General features: G+C 44.3%; 1 protein-coding gene across 1 annotated transcript; it reads right to left on the reverse strand.

Moving 5' to 3' along the window:
- Positions 1 to 3,303: 3,303 nt before the first annotated feature.
- On the reverse strand, positions 3,304 to 21,263 carry LOC119464153 (diphthine--ammonia ligase). The gene is made up of 8 exons (XM_037724991.2): positions 20,941 to 21,263; positions 20,767 to 20,858; positions 16,267 to 16,451; positions 12,441 to 12,514; positions 10,456 to 10,574; positions 7,639 to 7,703; positions 4,906 to 4,997; positions 3,304 to 3,461 (listed from the first exon to the last, which is right to left on the reverse strand). The coding sequence occupies exons 1-8, from the start codon at positions 20,961 to 20,963 to the stop codon at positions 3,320 to 3,322; spliced, it is 792 nt and encodes a 263-aa protein (XP_037580919.1). The 5' UTR covers positions 20,964 to 21,263; the 3' UTR covers positions 3,304 to 3,319.
- Between the last annotated feature and the right edge of the window lie 210 nt (positions 21,264 to 21,473).

The following is a 21,473-nucleotide window of genomic DNA, read 5'->3' on the forward strand; positions in this document are numbered from 1 at the left end:
AATGGCGCACCGTAAGGCGTCCGAAAGTTGGTGTTCTTATTTCAGCCATCTATGCAGGACGAGCAGCGATGCCATCAAATTGCCTAGACTGCACATGCTATGCGTTAAAAAATCTATCAAGCTCTTGTGTCATTGCCACTGCTTTTTAAGGATAGCTTTCTGCATAAATTACAAGTGTCGGGGAAAAAAAAAAAAAAGGGATCGGATCCTTCCTTTCCGAAAAAAACAACAAAACTTCAGAGCTTGCTTTTGCGGTTCGGTTTACAGACGTGAAGTGAAAATTTTGATTCCAATTAACAAGTTTTTTTTTGCATTAGTATCTAAATACAAAAGAAACCAATTTAGAGGCTGTTATTCCGTTCATTTTCGAATTGTAGCCGGTGAGTTTGCAAGACGCATCCACCTGAAAAGAATTTTCAGGATGACACGTTTCGAGACATTATTTCCCAAAGTGGGACGAAATACACGGGCGTTCCAGTTACTTTCAATGTATATAAAACAGCATTTTGGTAAAAAAGTAAGTTGAACAACAGTGCATTTTCATGGCGAGTTTGATGGCCCATATCTCGAAACTGGCGTCATCCTGGAAATTAATTTCAAGCCGATGCGTCTTGCAAAGTCACCTGCTACAATTCGTAAATTGCAATATGTGTCGCAAAGTAATTAACTAGGCAGTTAATTAGCAAATTTTGGGTAATTAGTCGAGTATGTGTTTCAATTTCTCGTGCTACTAATGTTTTCGAATAACCCAGCTCAATGATAAGAATTATGCTACCTGCCACAGGCGATTTTTTAAAATTCCATAAAGCCTAAAAATTAACACCCTGTAGAATTATATATAGACAGGTAGAACCTGAAAAGTGTGTCAAGTATCCTAAGGAAGCTAATTGCATGAAAACCAGTGCGTGCATCGGGCAATTCCTAAAATCTGTCTAAAAACAATCTTTTCATGCATCGGGAGAGGCGCAAAACGTGATTGCAAAGGGCTAAGGAACACCAGGTGCTCAAAAATAATCCAATCGTCAACAGCGGTATCCCCCATCATTCAACATACTTTTCGTGCACTTCGTGAAGAATGCATTTTTTTTTTTTACTGAACATCAGGTCTTTTTTTTTAGACTACACAGAATTTTGAAATATTGTCTGTGCCAGATGAACTGAATCCTTGAACTGGATTGCTTGGAAGAGGCAGACACTCGCACAATAAATCAAAATGTAGAATTGACTAATTAACAATATTTAACTAATCAAACTACTTACACTGCATTACATATTGCAGTTTCGCAATTGTAGCTGGCGAGATCTGCAAGGAGCAAACAGGGGATGGCACCAGTTTTAGTCTATGTGCTGCCAAACTTGCATTAAAAATGCGCAGTGGTTCCAACTGCTTTTTAAACAAAATGCTGTTTTGTGCACTGAACCAGAAAAATAACTAGAATGCCAATATGTATTTCATCGTGCATTTTGGGAATGAATATCTAGAAACTGGTGTCATTGAGAGAATTTGTTCCAAATAAATACACCATGCAATATCACCGGCTACAATTCGTAAATTGCAATATGTACCATAATGTACTAATAGTTAAAAGTGGAATTAGTGAAATTTTAGTTAGCTGTTTATGCAGTTCAATTTTCTGGGATAGTAATGTCAGCCTCTTCTAGAGATCTTGCTGAAGGACAAAAATTGTACTGTCTGCCACGGGCAAAATTTACGAAATTCTGTATAGTCTAAATAAAAATAATCACGGTGTACTTTTCAAATGATCGAATTTATACCTCTTCTGTTAACTTTGGATTGCCTAGCATTTAACAAAGCTGAAGCGCACCTGTCATTGTGCACAACTTGCATGTCGGAGGTTGTGTGGCGTGAGAAGGTCAGGTGACCAGCACTTGGGAACTCTGCAGTCATGCCACTAAGTGTTGACCTTGGCCATTTTACAGTGAAGCTGTTAAAGCTTCATTCGCACAATGGGACGGATCCCCAGTTTTGTCTGCGGACGAGCAAGACGTGGTTCAGTGCCATTGAATTACGCCTCTTTCAAGGAAGCGGCTGACGAGCTGCTTCCTTGAGCTGACGACTGTCGTGTGAATGAATCCAGCCTAAAGGGAGTTCGGCAACGGTTTTCATGCATCGAAGGCCGGCGTGTGACGAAGGCCGGCGTGTGACAGAGTGGTTGATATCAAATGTAAATGTAATGCAACATGTGTCAAAGCCGCAATTTGCGTTGGAACGCAATGATCAAGGATTATCAAATAGAAGTTACCTTGCATATGTCTCACTCGAATAGACAACTTACATGCATATATTTTTTTTAACCAGTAATCTTCGATTTTTGTTTCTCGTGTCGCGGTATAGCGTCTCCATGTTGGAGGTCAGCTAAAAGTTTGTACGGCTACGGCAGTGAAAGTCAACTTTGTTCTGCTGCAAAGCAGCCTGCGTGGGAGTCATCACTCGGAACAGCTAGCCACGACCGACCTCGTATGCACCGGCAACTGCTGCCACGTTCGAACGAGGCAGTGAGCCACCAAACAGGCCCCCAGTACTTCCAGAAAGTGTGAGAACTCGCTTGCACAGTCATTGATGTTTGATGTGTGAGAACTTCTTTACAGTCTTTGATGTTTCAGTTGTGCAGATTTCAACGAAATGAACCAGACTTCTGCCCACGCAAGCCCGCATGGGTCAAGAACTTGCTTCGTAAACAGTGTATCAGCCAGGTGACAAGCAGTTGAAACTGTACAGTCATGCCTCTAAGCCTTAATCTTAAGCCATATTATTGTGATGGATTATACCAGTGGCACTTGTAACCCGGATGATTGTGTGTGTGCATATGCATGTAGGCTGTCCCGGCCATCTGCAGTCCACTATGAGCGTTGGGAAAAAAATGCCGAACTGGCGTTCCATGTACACCACACACAGCTTTCCTCGGTCAAATGCGATGTGCTATGCTGGAGCACTGCCACGTGAATGCAGGATACAAAAAGAAGCACATTTACAGCATGTCCGTACATCACGGAACCTACAGGCCTCATAGCATCACATCTCACCAGATCTGCTGGGAAATTATCACTTGACTTTGATAATCAACGTTCGATGGTTGCTGCCTAATGTATTTGAGCACATTTCAACCGAATGCATAACACTTTTTGACCAAAGAAAGCCCAAGGGGGCATCATAAACAGTATTTCTGCTAGCAGTGTATTGACAGCAGCTTATAAACAGGCACGTTTGCAGGAAGATAACACTGTAGAAAGTGGAAAATATGCTTTCAGTTGCAAAACAAAACATGACACTCACTGTTATCATAAATATTCCCTTTAATCAACGTGGTAATGATACTTTCGGTGTTGCTCGTGCATCTTTGTCGCAGCCTGGCTTATCTTCAAGGTGCATTCGCTTTATCTTCAGGTAGCCCACAGGTGCGAATGCATCATCAGAGTGAATTACAACTTCACTTTCATCTCTAGAGAATCAAAAACGAAGAAAAGACAACGATGAGGGCAGGATGCCATAAGCAGCAATGCACTTTCAAAAAGTATGACACAAGATGTGCAGCTATACACTCTACCCTTGGTTATAACGAACATATATAAAACAAATTATCGGACCCTCAAAGTAAACTTAATAAGCATGCCTTTGTTTCAGTCAGTATTTTACTGCTATAACAAAGGCATAAATTCAAGATCCGAGACAATATCAGTTAGAGGGCAGCAAATACTTGTTCACGTGACAGCTCAAAACAAGCATTCTGGGAGCAAAAATGTCCCGCAGGAAGAACAACTTGAAACGGCACATTCTAGACACTCGTGCATTTTTTTTACCAGTGGCTTGACTTGGCTTGCCTGCAGCCAGTAAATGTGCCGATCCCGTGTGATCACACTAGGGCTATTTTTTTTTATACCTACACTTCATGCATGCTCGTGCAGACGAGTGTAATGTCGAGCAGAGGCTATGACGTGTTGTGCTGCACTTGGCTGACGGGACTGTAGCCAATCGGAGCAGACTGCGTGTCGTCTTCTACATCAGCAGACAAAAAGCACTCGACATACCACTTCGCCTGGCTTCACACCCACTGGCTGCATACATGCCCTTGTTTGAGCACTAAAAGCTGATGTACTAGTTTCCTTTCAGCATCAAATCTAGACAAACTGCAGCTAAAATTATTGTGAATGTGCAGCACAGGAAGATAACTTCGTTATGCTTATGATACAGCGCGTAATCTGAAATAGTCTCTCCATATATGCACCATTCATGAATAAGATGATTATGTCTTCCTGGAAGATTCGCTCACTTTCATTTGTGACGCACGGTCACTCCAGAACTCCGCAGCTGTCCCTGCAACTAACGTTCACTACACAGCATCTTCGCTGTCATCGTCACATATGTGACTATCGTGCTGTGAATATCGTGCTGTCTTACATGTAGATATATATATATCTACATGTAAGACAGCACGATAGTCACAGACAAAATGGTGGCACGTGTTTGCAATGTCAGCCTGTTTGTTGTCTGCTGCCTACACTCATCGAAACTATGGTGTAGAAAGTGTAGTCTTCATGCTACACTTTCTACACTATAGTTTAACTAATTCGTAATTTGTTTGCTGAACTACCCACAAGTGAAAATCCCACTCCAGCCTATCAAGAACGCTATGAAAGGCTTTGCAATGTTTCCCACACTTAAATCTACATTTTGCAGTATCAAACTTGGAGTATCAAAAAGGATATGTTCGGCCCGTTGGAGGCATCAGGCTGGCGTTTCGTTCACACAGACCCGATCGCAATTTCTTTTTGCCGCCCATATGCGTGTATGCTTGTAACAAATATTGGACATTAAAAAGAACATACTTTCGTGTCTATATGACTTTGCTATAATGACGTTAGACTACAGCATTGAAATAAACTTACACGACAATCCGCTTGCGAAACAGCGGGCAATCCAGAGTGGCAGTCTCATATTCGCCACCTTCGCCACAGACGTTAAGGCCATACTTTTTTTCCTGAGAAGTATTGAAAAAAAGAAGAAGAAAAAAAGTTTATTGCCACCACAGTTGTCCCCTTGGCACACTTAAATGAGCATTTCCTCAACTCGTTGGCCGCAGGAGCTGTTTGTTGAAAGTGCGGACCCCCGTGCGCCACTTCTTATGTTAGAAGCATGGTTGTGAACTTAAAAAGCAAACACTTTCTAAAAAAAAGTGCAGCGAGTGTATTTGAAGAACTCAGTGGAGCTGTAACTGTGCATGAATTTAATACAGTCGAACCTCAATTAAGGAAACCCAATTAAAAAAAAAATTGTGATTTAACTTCCTGTCACTTTTTGAACAGCCTAATGCACCGAAAGCCTTGAAACAACGAAGCAAACTGAACACCCTGCCTCTTTTAATGAAGTTTTTTTTTGGAAGTGTTGGTAAAGGAACAGGTAAAAAGTACGTGTTAACAATGCCTTGAAGTGTATTCACTTTTCGCTACAGTAAATGCACATGATCCCAAAACACAGTGAACGAGCGTTTTTGCATTTCTCCCGCATTAACATGCGGCCACCATGGCAGCGAATCGAATCCACAACCTTGTGCTCACCAGTGCAATGTCACAGCCATTTGGCCACTGTGGCAAGTCGCTTCTACAAATGCTTACACCCATTGCAGAAATGAAATATTTTTGCAGTCTTAAATAAATACTATGATATTTGCATCAGTGTTTTCAGTGCTTTATTCTTAACCTAACGAGATACCTATTACCCTGGCCCCATCAACATCGCTAGATTGAGGTTTACCTGCATACCAAGTAAACCACAACATATTCGTAACGATGTTGAAGGCAGGAGGAGGCATGAAATGGGGGGTGGGGTGGGGGTTTAGCCATAGCTCCAACACTCTAAAACCACGGAATTTATGCGCACTGACAAGTCCTCCAGGCTGACCACAAATATATTCAGCGAATCACTTTCACCTGTATTATGTTACTGTGACAGCAGTTAAAAGCTTCGAACCGAGTTTGCTGTGTCAGTCGATTCGGCCTTTTCGTCAGGACATCATTTTATATTTAGTTTGATTTGTACATAGCTTGTTACATAGCAGTTATGATGTTCCCCACGCATAGCAATAACCCATTCATTACAGCTCTGCTCATTAAACTGGCTTACGTTGTGCATTAACATTGTCTATTAGATTGCACCAATAACTAACCATTTGGGAGAACAGTCGAAATATTTCCGTAAATATTTCTCCTGTTTTAGGAACATCACGCATTTCTTTTTTTCTTTTTTTTTAGATTTGCCCTGAGCACACACCTTTCATGGGATACACGCATGCTCTATTAATGATGACTTCCCTGTTGAACCAGCACGCACCCAGCAGCAAACATGGAACAGCAGAGAGTGACATGCAACACGCTGCTTTTAGGGTCGCAATGACGTTTTCAGCTACTTTTACATTACCAATTTTGCCTGCTTCCGGAACTTATCTGGCTACCCTTGCTCGAAGAAAGTACTCGTCTGGTGTTTTTTTTTACCATCAGAAGACCTACAACGACAGTGTCGGTACCGACGAATGAGACTTCTCCAACTTAATTTATTTTTCGTTGAACTCAACGCAACATTTGTAATATCGCAGAGCAAAGCCCAAATTCATAAACTCCGTAAATAATTTGGGAGAGTTGAGTCAGGCATGCGATGTACAGGAGCTTGGCGCGCCAACCACAGTGCTGTCGCGCAGCCTTGGCACTTGAGAGTTTACGCGGGGCTTTGCGTGTCCACACGGGCTTTGGGAGTGGTAGTACCTGTGAATGTGCCGCAGAAGCCACAGCAAGCAAAAACGAATGAAGATGACGAGTGCATCGCACCATCTTTATCACAGAGAAGATGGCGATGCACATTGTGAGAGCCTCCTGATGTTGCAGTGAGTGAGTTCAGAGCTAGAAACATCATTAAAGTCTGTTGTTGTTCTTTTTTTTTTCTGTTTTTCCCTTTTCTTTTACACAGAGCTTCAGCAGTACAACGGAGACCTATACTCCGTATCATATCCAACAGGCAATGTTACTGGGTCATAGCAGTCTCATTCCGCACGTTTCACAGTGCTGTTCTACAATATTCTCTACAAAATGACTACTCCATATATTACAACTGCAACTTGCAGACGCATGCTTGAGCCAAATCGCATGTTACCTGTGCATATTTGTGCTTATTGTAGGCGACGCACTATGTTTTGGTCACGAGTGCAAGTGATGCACTGGGCCGCTGGTCACAGAAACATGTCACTGCAGTCATTTGGTGGTAAATAGGTTTAGATCCCCAAAGCCCCTCTCGTGCAATCGATACATCGCATTTTTGCAACGTAAAAGTATGTGACCTAACTTTACATCAATTTCATGACGTACACTTAATATCTTTTTTTGATATGTGACACACTACATTTTGGTTGCGAACAGAAATCTGTCTAGCCTTCATAGTGCTGCCTGTTATGTAGGACACAAAGCGTAGGCACTCATTTCCACGTGGCAGGAATACCTGACATGGCTCTCTGGTGACTGGCAACACATTAAGTATGTTAAACAATGGCTCTTTGCAAAGTTCCTCCCAAAGTGCAATCTTGTAGTGCAATAGCTGAAAAACAGGGAAGAACTGGTCAAAGTCATGAAACATACCATTGAGATCATGTGGTCGTAGATTTCAGCCAAGGTTTTCCCCAGGTGTTTGTGAGGTTCCAGACCTATTGGAATGTGAAACACCTATGCTGAAGTCATTGATAAAGTAGCGTGAACCAGATCTGATATCAAAACATGACTGGACCTGCTAATATATCTGCTGCAGTGGCTCAGCATAAAATTATGTTGTTCTGCTGCCACCCACGAGGTTAAGAGTTCGAATCTCAGCCGCTGCAGCCATACTCCCATGGCAGTAGTGAATTGTAAAAAATGCCTGCGGACTTAAACTAAGGTAAGCACGTTTTATCGCCTTGAGGCGCCAATTAATTCTGTCCATTGAAAATTTTGTCTTGCCACATTTCTCCAGAATCATGAAACTCATACAGCTGCAGAACGAATTAGAAATAGACATTTTCAATTCTTCAGTGAGTTCTGTGATGTTTACAGAATGTGGACTCTGTGCAAGAACTCCTCACAGGAATGTCAGAGCTGAAAACGTCAACTATTTTATGCCTAGCATATTTGGAAAGTACCCATCCAGCCACTTGTAAGATATGCCTGATGTAAAACGTTGGGAAAAACAGTGAAAGAAGTGAACCCACTACACGATGACATACTAACACCGAGAGCAAGTACCCGACTGTCTACCTTCTGACTAAATTTACTAAAACAATATATGCATACTACTCAAACATGCAGAACCGGATCAATCAGAAGTGCTTCAATATGTATGTGGCACATTTTAAATATGATTATTTTCATCAGTGCTCTTGCTTTTGATGCACTATCTTGGCATGGCACAATTTTACACACAGAGCCCGGAGGGGTTAAGCGAGATGAATCATGGTAACCGACGGGGCTCAATCTATTATTAGTAACGACTAAACGAAGCCAACAGACAGAAAAGAAGCCATGGAAAGCATAGAGAAACTTAGCTGTTTTTAATTAAAATATAACCTGATGGCAAGTTGCCTTTTCTTACACTTTTCATTTCCCCTTTTCATTATTATTTCTACATATAAATTAAAAACACAGTTAACCCTTGCCGTACCTTGAACAAGCTGGGTTCGTCCTCACATTTCTGGTAAGAACGGCCCAAACAACAGTACTTTAATTTTCTAGCAATGCTGTGAACAGGCTGGTTTTGTCTCAGTGCATTTCCATACTTCTGGTAGATGGCAGCACACAATTTGTAGGGTAGCGCAAGCCAGGAGTGAGTTTATTTTGGCAGAGAAAGAAAAATAAGTTGGCAACTTGGGTATTCCAAAATGGTGCCACCGGCATCGCATGTTTCAATGGCTTCATTGCGAAAGAGAAAAGCTGACTTCAGCAATAAATCCGAGTAATTTCGAATAAAGTGCACTGCTCGTTGAGTGAAGACCCCAATGCACTGAGCTTGTAATCTGAGAGTGAGTATTGCACGGTATACGGTATAGTGCTGTTAAGTTTAACTTTTTGCAATAACGATTGAGATTTCGAATAAATAAACACTTAAAACATTGTCCGCAGTGTTATTTTGTAAAAAAAGTGCATAATAAAGAAATATATGGCCAGTTTTGGTCGGAATTTGAGATAACAGTGCAGCACAGAAGGAGCTTGCCCCCTAGGCTTTCCTTGGCTTCATTTGGCTGTTACACACACACTCAACAACAGAAGAAAAAAAAAAGTTAAAGAAGCCTCTTTTTCCGTCCACAGAGGCGCAATCAAGACTTCTTAGTGAAGGTGTCAACGAACACTCACCTAGACTGTTTGCATATTTGGGACACAGGCAATGCACCACTTTAGAAAGTGGTGTGCGGCCCAAAGCAGGTACCGGTATGGCATTATGGGAATCTTGAAGGAAGGTGCTCCGTCGTCTGCTTCACTTGCAGCAACTAGTGTAGGATGTGCATCGCACTGCCGTGAAGCCACACTTCCCAAACACGTCTCTCATGTTAGCTTAGTGCACATGCGCCGCCTAACGCAACGCTGCACGCAAGTCCTCCATTCAATGTGCTTCCTTTAACCCTTTGCGGTCATGCGTCGGGCCCACGCCGCCATGCGAAAATATCGGCTCCGGTCACATGTCGGGAGGCGCCCGACGCGCACGTTTGCTTGCATTCTCTATTTATTTGGGTAGGTTGCACCATCTCTCGACTGTGTTTTGAATTACAAATTGCAGTTTTTGGTTGTCTACAGTTGAGGGCCGCACTAGGGACTTGAAGAGATTTTCGCGCGCAAATTGTAGCACGTACTGCTGACCGGATGGCGACGTTTTTTGTGCGGGCATTTTATGCACGGGACTTGCGCGAACTCGTGCAGCTACAATTCATATATAATAATGTGAATAACAACGGCACGAACTGTGCTGTGTGCAGTGATAGAAAGACGAAAGGAGGCAGGAAGGAGACTGTCTTCTACTGCAAGACACGCAGTGCAAATCTTGGCCTCCACCCTGGCGACTGCTTCGAGTGATACCATACTGTGCTCAAGTACCGCTGACAGCCAAGGGTATAGAGAAATGTTTCTCAAATAAATCCCCTAACATGTGTTTGTGTACTAGAGCATCTTTTCTGCATGGCACCCAAAATGCGCAGAATGGCTTCTGGCCAGAACGACCGCAAACTGGGTAAAGGCTTATGACCCGCAAAGGGTTAATTCCAACTCCGCTTAATTCGAACGAATTGTCAGGTCCCTTAAAGTTCAAATCACTGAGATTTACTACCCATCAATATCGTGGTAGATGAGGTATTGTACCAGTGGCGCGCACAGATATAAGCGCCAGGTCTCGTTCTAGTAATTTTAGTACAAAGCTCATTCTAAGGTTAAAGAACTTACCCAAGGCAGCAACCTTTATAAGGATGGCATGAATGCCACAGTCTAGCATCTCCCTCAGAAGCTGGGCCTGGTCACGGTGCCAGAGATAGGCCAGCATCTTGACACCTAGTCGGTCACACCTGTCACAATAAGAGAGGGGGGGGGAGGGGGACTGTCACTTCGCTTTACCTAATTTCAGTCACAAGGCCATATATTTCCTTAAACTTAGAGGGCCCGTCACTAGGTTTGGGCATTGCGACAAACAAGCGCAATGCATAGTTTATGCAATTACAACAGTGTCTACAAAAATGTCCCACCGACGTACACCACAAGAATAGCTGAATATTCGGATGGAAGGCTAACACATTCCCTCATTCCCAGAGCAGCCAGTCTCTTTGCCAGGAGAGATCACGTCAGAGATATCTCTTACAATGCCCTATGTCTGCCTACAGTGGATAGCCTGCAACAGATAGATCATAGGGATTCTTGTGAAACATACTAGTGTGTGCAAAAATCATCACTGGATATGTGCCTCACAGCCACAATGAAGGAGATATATATATATATATATATATATATATATATAGAGAGAGAGAGAGAGAGAGAGAGAGAGAGAGAAAAGCGGCGGTGGTTATGATTTCAGCATCGCACGGGACCATTATTTCGATATAGTTGGCATCGGACGCTCGCTGTCTGCTATGGTTGTGTCCAGGGACAAAGGCCACAAGAAAAAAAGTGTGCAGGTGATAAGATATGGATAGACCAGCCCAATGACTACGAATGGTTAATTATGGACAAAGAGTCCCACAGGCCACTTATGCATCATTCTTCACGAAGAAGGACTGCACCCACTTACTTAACCATAATATATGTCGTATGGCAATACCGTGCGGTCAAAAAACTCCCAAGATTGTAAAGGCAGAGGAGAAATCTTGCTTGCCAGTGCTGGTTAAAACTATAGGAGTGAGCCTCTGTGATGGAAAGGGCAGCTCACGTTCTCGCTTCATGGCCACATAATGCTACATCTGCTTATACAGTGTAGACCTCTTATAACGTAAGTCGCTGGAGTCGCAAATATCCGCACTATAAGCGGTACCGCACTACAACCAAAGCAACAATTTTCAAGGCCCGCACATATGCAAAACATGTGCACCGAGCCACCACGCGTGAAGGAGACCATTGATCACCCTTACGGATGAAGGGGGCCGTTTATTGTAGGTCGTGAAGGTGAGCGCAAGAGCGGCCAGCTCAGCGTCGTCCTCTTCCTCTTTTCCAACTCGGGACCGCAAGCACGTTCACTGGTCATCGTTTTCCTCACTCAGGCGTATGTGCAACAAAATAGCTAGAAAAGAAGCGAGAACAAATAACGGGTGGCTGCGCCGCGTTGAAGCTCCCGCGCTAGCTCACCACGACGTCATAGATTTTGAGGGCCTTTGCTCAAGCCTAGTTCATTTTTTATCAGTAAAGATCAAATGCCTTCTGTTCTAGAGGAGCCAAAGACAGAACCTCGTCAAGTTTCAATAACGTTTACTTTTGTCACAACCACCCAAATTTGGAAGAATACTAAGACATCCGTGATGGCACACTGACGTACCGGTACTGTGGCTTCAACGTGAAATTCAAAAAATGAAACTTTAGACGTCCATTTCCTCTTGTAATGATCACCCTCTCACTGCGAAATCAACGAAAATAGAGTTCGTAAAGAATACCTTATCAGCCTAAACTGATTTGGCGTTTCTCCGTAGTGTATTTTTAAAAATGTACATGAGTGTTTTTGGATCTCGCCTCAGTCAGAGTAAGGGCGTCAGGGATCGGATTCGAACATTCGACCTCACTGTTCAGTGGCGGAACACCGTAACCAGTGAACCACCGCAGTGGGCGTTGCAGAAGTTGAACCCAGTAAAAAGACCTTTAAGTCACCTAACTGCCCATACTTAAAAACCAAGCTAAACCTTCTTTTGAAGGAGATCAAATAGAGAGAAGACAGGGATCGGCAGGTGGCTTACACGTTAAGAACACGCACACGCTGGTAGTCTGAAAAAATGGCCCCAACAGACACAGCTTCGTAGTCAACTGCCTCCTAGAAAAAGGAATAAGGTGCAGGGGCAGAAAAAAAGAAAGAGGACAAAGCAACGTCAATGCCTACATACAGAAGAACTTACTTCAACCACCTTAAGAAGCTTTTTTTGTGAATGCATGCGGCATATTGAGCCATTTTCTGAGGGATGAGCCTTTAACCCACTGTTACGGCATCAATTTATCATGTTTTCCAGATTAACTTACTGGCTAATGACGAGAGATTCATCAAATTAAATAACTCACCTATCATCAACACGCTTTACATATCAGGTGAGACATCCCAGTAGACATTGACTAAAGGCTTGATTTGCCGGGTTTAGCGTACCTGAGCAACACAGGGGCAATATGAGATGTCAATGTGCAGATCTCATTAATTTTGATTACCTGGGATTCGTTAACGTGCACCTAAGTCTAAGCACACCAGCATTTTTGCATTTTGTCCCCATCGAAATGCGGCCATAGCAACGAGGCACGAAACCCGCAACTTCTTGCCTAAAAGAGAACTGACAAAATTGTTGTCCCGTTTTTGTTTTTGCTTCACTGGATACTCATCAACCCAGTAATTACACTATGGAGCCTCGATTCCCGTGAAAGCACAATAAATAATTTATTACGCTCGAATTATGACCAGTTCAAACCACAAGCCAAGTACAGCACGGCTTCGGACGTGAAAAGACAGACTCACGACGTCACCAAAAACTGTTGTGGCAGTCTCGTGGTACCCAGGCAACCCCGACATGTACACACCTGCTATGACCGTGCTGCCAAAAGCAGAGTCCCTTCAGCACTCGACGGGACGAAAGGGGACAGTGAGTCCCTTTGCATTTCTAAGAGAAGTGTACAATTGGAAGGGCCAATTTGGCAGCTTTTGGCCACTGCAGCGAGATGACTGGCGCACTCGAGTTGTCTGTGATACCACATGACCACCACCTCCGCATTGGGTGATGTGAATAGTCTGCTGTTTTTCCATTCAAAGCCATGCCACACTAAGTGCACGTTTTGAGCTGGTCACACAAAAGGGTCAGTAATTATTTGTAATGCTTTCGAAGAATTGAGGCTCTGTACCGTAATTATGGAGTCTATGGAGTCTAATTATGGAGTCTACCGAAAAAAAAGCAACAAATTATGTGTGGCTCTGCTATCGCAAACCAGAGACCAGCAGAGCTGGGGAAAGCCTAGTAAAGTAGTGGCAAACCACACACTTAGTCTAACTTTGGCTGGGCTTCCCCCATCTCCACTGGTCTCTGGTACCCGCCGTGGTTGCTCAGTGGCTATGGTGTTGGGCTGCTGAGCACGAGGTCGCGGGATCGAATCCCGGCCATGGCGGCCGCATTTTGATGGGGGCGAAATGCGAGAACACCCGTGTACTTAGATTTAGGTGCACGTTAAAGAACCCCAGGTGGTCCAAATTTCCGGAGTCCCCCACTACGGCGTGCCTCATAATCAGAGCTGGTTTTGGCACGTAAAACCCCATAATTTAATTGGTCTCTGGTGTTCGTGATAGCAGAGCCACGCATAATTTTTTTTACATGCCAGTGCAGATTGAGAATGCTAAGATTAGCAATCTCTCGCTTCAGTCTTTCGGAAGCGACGAGTGTCCAGTTCTCTGGCCGAAACCTGCCGAGCCACCGCCAGAGGCATCGGCTGCAGTCACGGACACCGGGCGCGTTCCGAACGAATGTGGGGAAACGCGGTCGCCGTCGGCAGCAGCTCTACGCATCACACTACCACCTGCCTCACTCCTCCTCTCCACCTCGCATCCGCTATGCCGCGCGATATATTTGTATACTCTGCTTTCACTCTGTCTCCCCCAGCACGGCGAAGCTGCGGACAACGGAATGATCATTATAGCAAGGTTCTAACAGCTCCTGCTGTAAAAAGTAGGACACAAAAGTGCCCCGTCAGCTAGTCTAGCAGACCGAATAAGTAGACATTACAGTGTGTTCTGGCTTTAGAGCATAAAGGCCAGAGCTAGGCACTGTGAACTCGTACACACAAATGAGGCATCGATCCGTTATTTTCGAGACGAGATTGATAAATACTCTGGCCATTGAGGAAGTAGTATACCATGTGTCCAGGGGAATATTTCAAGTGATTATTAAACAGTAGTGTAGCATGGATTAAAAGATTATATTTTTGGCAACAGAGTGAGTGTTGTGGCAGACTTCAGGACATATATGGAGGTCACTGATGGATGAATTGGTTAATAAGATTAACTTTAGCAACTTTTTAATTATCAGCTATATCCCTTTCAGGCACATATTAGTTTTGTGGGCTGAAAATATATAATTTTTTTTACACCTTCAGAAAAATACTTTCTTTAAAGTCTGTACCAAAACTGACTAAACAATGTTTCAGTCAGCTTTAAAGCTCTACGTGCAACCAATGCCAACCCCCGCCTCCAACTTCTATGCTTCAGGTTCTCACGGACAGCCAAGCGCCGATGCAGGCACTAAGATCAGCTAAAGGAGCGATGAGCTCTCTGACCCACGTCACCAAACAAGAGTGCTGGGGGTTACTGATCAAGACTGGCATTACTACGTGTGTACGCTTGGTACCCAAACATTGTGGGATCTCAGAGAACAAGGCCGCACATGAAGCAGCGAGTGAGATTATATCTACCACCTGCCATTTCGACGACTGTGCCAGTCTCCCGCTGCCCCCCTGGATCCTTTATTTGGAGTCCATTCCGAAGTTGCTACAAAAAGCATAACATTAGGGAACGGCTGGCGCAACAAATACCACAAGACACGGATCCAGTGCCCCCTTGACTACTAAGAGGGTGCCAAGCTCTAGTGCAGAAGGCATGAACTGGTGCAGCGTTAACTCCGGATGTCTTGATCCGCTGGTGAGCATACCACAGAAAACGAAGTGCCCCCAAATCGAGCACGTCTCCGCCTCCACCTGACCTTACCTGCCCAGCATGTAAAACGGACACTCGCCCAACGTTTATCACCTACTATAAGACTGCAGCGTATTCGCTGACCAACATTCCAAGCACCGGGGCTAGGTGGCTGACTTTGAGCATTGGATCCAACTGCCAGCAGACAAGTGGTGTGCTCTCGAGGTGCTCTATGCATTCTCCCGCAAACAGGCCTCATTCACCTCCTTTAGAAGAGTTGAAGTTGAGTGACACCCATGGGATCTGCCTCTGACTTCCATGGTGTCCTTCCTCTCTCCTTTTCTCCCTTACCCAGTGCTTCCGGCTTAGGCCATAGAGCCAGCTTTATGTTAATAAATGCTGTATTCATTCATTCATTGTCTCTACAAATGTGTACTCAAGCATGAATGTTCTCATTTTTGTTTACCTCTTTGCCATTGCTTTCATGTTTTTGTATGGTCAACGTAGGTCGTCAGTGCTGCTTTGAAGTGACATTCGTTGTTCTACCACTGTTAATCACTTCACTGTGAACTGCTCGCTCTCTTGTTTCAGTGCTGCTATGATAATTTGTAAAGCTCCGAGCACATTTAATCGAAATGCTGAAGCAACAAGTCTCACAGGAATCACAAAATCTTTGATTTAGCAATGTCCTGCATGGTTCTTCACCAAAAATTTTTCAACATGCTTGGCACACCTGAGCTTCACATTTGCAACATTTTATAAAACAAATGACAGCGATCTCCATCATAGCTACCTAAAAGCTAGCCAATATTAGAGAAAATTATCTCTTGCCAACTTCAATTTGTAGGTCTCCAGTGATTTTAAGGTAAATATGTTGTCTGTGTCAGCTTCGTGCTGTGAAGTCTACTCACTTTAGCCCATGTCATCAACTTGAAAAGATCTTCAACTTCGTCCCCTTCCGTGACCTTGTACTCGCTTGCTTGGTTGTACGGCTTGCCAACGATGTCGCCCTCGAACAGCGGCAGCCCCATGGCTTCAGCGTAGTGGTCAACGATTTCATGGCCTACAGACTGGTACATGTAGCTGTCGATCTCATCTGCGAAGGACAACAGACGATGGCCATGATTAACTTCCAAAATGCACACATACTTGAAAGCGCTGGGTGTCCAGATGTAACTGTCAGATTTGTTTAAATGCTTTGCGCTGGTGGGCATGCCCATGCACAACACAAGCAGCAGATGTCATGTATGGCCTTGCAATGATGTGGTTGTATGGTTCAGCGACTGGGTGGGAAGTGTGTCTGTTGTATATGCTGCTAGTAGAAACACAAGCTGTCCCTGTCTTGCACTTGGCAAAAAAAACGAATCGACGTAGAATCTCCTGTGGGAGTAATCTGAAAGATGCGTAAGCATTTCGTAGTAACGACGTGGTGTTCAGTGGTCGTACGCTGGTGCGTTTCATATAATTGCGAGAATGACCGCGAAAGAATCGCGAAACAGAGAAGCGCGGTTGCAACACCGAACTGTCAAGTGAGACCTGCATGAGACGACGTAGAAGAGGCGAGTAGAAGCAATGTTCACTCATGTTATAGATAGCCCACAGCGGATGTGGCTGTGGGGTCAAATGACGAGGGAGATGTAGGAAATGAATTAAATGCATACGACATTTATTAGGTGCACTGTCTCTTGCTGGTTGGTTCTACTGCACGTGGTGGCGCCAGGTGCACTGACGACGTTCCGATAATTATAAGTTGTCATCGCTCTTTAGCGCATTATCCACCCGCGTCGAACCATTATGAACTGTGACCAACCGCGCTCCTGCGGCGGCTACGTCTGGTGCGGCGGCGCGGGTCGTATCTTGAAGGCAATGTGGGATGCCGACAGAGAGTGCCGACTGCTGAAAGCTTGGCGCGTTGTGTTTTCGCTGCTCATTGAGCGTTGAAGAGAGACGCGCGCGCCCATATCTTGAAAGTGATCTGCGAAACGGGCAGCAGGCAACGTGTGCCGAGAGCTCCGTAGGCGCTGTGTTCTGGCCGCCTCGTTTGGGTTCAAGCCACAGGCAGCGAGAAGGTACGGTCGCTCGGTGCTGCGGGCTCTATCTTGAAAGCGATCGTCTTACGGGAAGGACAGACGGACGCACGGACACTTTTCTCGTTGGGTAAGCATAGAAATGCTTACGCATTTAAAAGAAATTACATTAATTTCTGGGGTATTACGTGCCAAAACCATGATATGATTATGAGCCGTGCCATAGTGGGCGACTCCGGATTAATTTTTGCAACCTGGGGTTCTTCAACATGCAACTAAATCATGAAAATCAAAATGTGGCCGCTACAACCGGGATCGAAGCAGCGCCCTCAAACTTAGCAGTGCAGCACCACAGTCTGCACTTGGCGATGTAAGCTAGGTCAGCACAGCACAGTCTGTCTTTTCTCGCAGAGTAATTTAGTGTAGATGTGGCTAACAAAGGTCACAGTTAAGTGCCACCTGCCACTGTTGGCTCAGTTGCTATGGTGTTCGGTTGCCCAGCACAAGGTCGAGGGTTTGAGTCGCGGCAGCAGCCGCTGCAATTTCGATGGGGCCAGAATGCAAAAACAATCGTGTACTTAGACTCGGGCGAATTTACAGGAGATGAGGTGATCAAAATCATTCCGAAGCCCTTTACTATGGTGTCTCTCATGTCCCAAGCATTGCTTCAGGATGTTAAACCCAGAGAATCAACCAACAGTTAAACGCAGCACTAGGGCTATAGAGATGCCCCAGTGGAAGACTTCAGATCAATTTGATTACTTGGGGCCTTCCAACATACACCCAGGGTGTGGTTGGAACCACATGAGCTTTTCTTTTTTCTTTTTTGCATTTCCTAAATGACGATACTTTGTTTTTTGTTTTATTCTTATGTAGCTAATGCGACCTGCAGGTTCTTTCGTTTTGTCCCTAATGCCACGCCCTATTATGTGTTGTTGCTTTACTTTGTATTTGTGACTTTCCATCTTCCCTTTTTCTTTCCCTCCTATCTTCAAATTCCGTTTCTATGCCTCCGTTGTAAACTTAATTAAATTTTGGGTTTTACGTGCCAAAAACACCATCTGATTATGGGGCACGCCATAGTGGGGGACTCCGAATCAATTTGGACCACCTGGGGTTCTTTAATGTGCACCTAAACCTAAGTACACAGATGTTTTCTGCATTTTGCCCCCATCGAAATGCGGCCACCTAGCCAGGATTTGATCCCGCGACCTCGTGCTTAGCAGCCCAACACCATAACCACTAAGCAACCACAACGGATTCTCCTTTGTAAAGAGTACACAGGCATTGTGCCCCTTTTGGTGGCAGTGGCCAGTCTGCTCGATCCCTTATTTTCCTCTCTGTCCATTGTATATATGTTTTGCAAACATCAGGTCACAGCAGCTGTGCCCGCAAATTGAAATCCCCTAGTGGAAAACTACAGAATAATTTCGATACATGTCTCCCTTCAACGTGCACCCAGAGTTTGGTACATGAGAGAGAAAAACTGAGAGAAATAAACGTTTATTTCTGAACTAGCGATAGAGAGAAATGTGGATCTTTATTTTTTATCTTTTCCTTTTTTTTTCATTCCGCCACCATTAGAGCACAGCAGCTGTGGCGGCGAATTGAACCTGCGACCTCGTCTAAGCAGTTGAACGCTTATATCCACCGCAGGAGATGTAGCACAGAGACAAAACAGCAAGTGCAGTATGGTGTGAACTGGGTCCCCCAGCCACTAAAAGTTAATTACAGTAAAACACTGCTAACCTGACATTGTAAAAATCTCGAGATGAGCTAATTAATGAAAATACAAGCCCCTGGCCCTGCATAGACAGCACTGAGCCTTTTGAAACACGCACCAGTAGCCACTAAATTTCCCCTAAGAGCTCAATACCAGGAGTGGTATTTTCGGTAGATCACTCTTACGAGATATTGTGCGACTTGGCACCCGATACGTCGGGCATCCACGAGCAACAGTGATCCTTGCACAAAGCCAAGCAAACACGTTGGCACTGATGTATTCGGCGAATGAGCAAACATGGTGAATGAGCAAACTGGCGATGCTCTAAGCATATATGAGCATGCATGTTGCAGAGGTCACGAGTACCTTCTCGCGCTAATTGCATTTCGTCGGGGTTGAGAGCGACCCTCCACATGCATCATAAATGAGACTGCAGCCGGATGATCGCAGTGGATGATAAGAATGGCATAGAATAAAGCGGAATTCGCTACAAACTTTGCAGTCCAGTCAATTTTTGGTCACATTGTGGCTGTATACAAAGTATGTAAACTTTTTGGCAGTGACAGTCAGGATTTTGAGTACGGTGCAAAAGAATTTCGAAATAAGAGGTGAAAAATACATGGGGCTGACACCGAGCTAAAAAAAAAAAAAAGAAATTAATTACTACTTAACCAATATTTTGAGATATTGGAGTTCGAGTAAACAAGAGTTAACTGTATATTGCTGATGCTGGACTGTGCTCGTGACATTTGCAAGATATGTAACTGGGTGTAACTGCGGTTGGCCGGAACTGAGGTGCGTCTTAACTGCGGTTAGTGCGCCCGTGTAACTAGGGTATAAGTGGTGCATTGCAACACTGTCAACTGCAGTTGTACAGAAGTATGGTCTATTAGACAGACAGCACAAGACAGGGGTAATTGGAGATCACAGGGAGAGGCCTTCGTCCTGCAGTAGACATAAATATAGGCTGATGATGATGGTCTATTAGATGGAGTTTCCGAGAGGAAATTTGTATAAATTATCCAAACAGCACGCCATAAATCTCCCATGTAATTGATGTAACATACAGGTTTGACAATACGTCGATCCTGCCTCCGCTGATTGCAAAAAAAAAAAAAAAAAAAAGGACCGATTCTTTTAATGTTATCGTCTATCATGGGACAAGTAATGCATCCCTTTCTGAATAGTTTGTGTCTGCTGGTACATTCTTTTTCACAAGTTCAACATACAAACGGAATTTCTCATCTCGATCACACTGCACCGCAAACCCTCGAAGCTGCGATCAAACATTTGGATTTGGCCAGCTAAACTCGGCACTAACATGGTTAAGCTGCAAACGCGCATACCTTGTTTGCTAAACGGCTAGAAATTTCCAAGCTTCTCGGTATTCAACACGAATTAAGCACGCCCATACATTGTGCATCTCGCAAATCAACTTGCAGCTGTCGATGGCCTAACACGTGTTTAGAAGAGAGGGAAAACGCACTGCAGCCCCTACACAGTTATATGAAAGACGTATTGTAAAGATACTGGCTCACTTTCAGTGTAAGCATTTCGGAAACCGTACGTGTTTCTATGAGGACAAGAAGACACCTGTGAAGGTCAGGGCACCCGGTAATGACCACAATCCCAAGTTCTTTTCAAAACAAAACCCCGCATACCACTGTCTTTCGGCTTCAAGTGGGCTAGGGCGACGATTTCGTGACCACTTTCGACGCACTTCATCATGTTGAAGCAGCTGTCCTTACCGCCACTGCAGAATAGAAAGGCAGAGGCATTTACTTGGCATTTCATTCACCGTGTGCAACAACTGCTACAACCGACGCCACACTCACCTAACCAATGCCAACACTTTCATGACGCGCGTAGGCGATGTTGTCACGAAATGAACACGTCTTGAGAATCAGCAGCTTGGCAACTTGAAGCACGAGCTACGTCTAGTCGGAGAAGCGTCACGGAATTGATGAACTGTAGCCGGAGGAGCCCGATTACCAAAATGAAATCTTGCTCAACCGCAAGACTTGCGGCGTACTCGAGCACTTTTGCGTAGGTAACTCTACTTTTGCAAGCTAGCGAAGCGAAACTAATGCACGCGCCATGCTGTGCAAATTGGTTAGAGCACGCGAGACATTTAAAAATGGCGACATACCAGCGTTTCAAACAGCAAGTCGCATTCGCGACAACATCAGTCGATTCGTAGTTTATTTTGACAAATGGAAGAAAAGGCAACTTTGTTCGCCTCTTGGTCATAGCAAAAGGATGTCAGAACACGGGTAGCTCTTTGTTTTTATTTGTTGTTTTTATTTATCTTTCTCGAAGCGAATTCTATCACTTCGAAACTTACTACGCGACACGTATGAAGTTTGTG

This window comes from Dermacentor silvarum, chromosome 9 (assembly GCF_013339745.2).
Source record: "Dermacentor silvarum isolate Dsil-2018 chromosome 9, BIME_Dsil_1.4, whole genome shotgun sequence".
NCBI lineage: Eukaryota > Metazoa > Arthropoda > Arachnida > Ixodida > Ixodidae > Dermacentor > Dermacentor silvarum.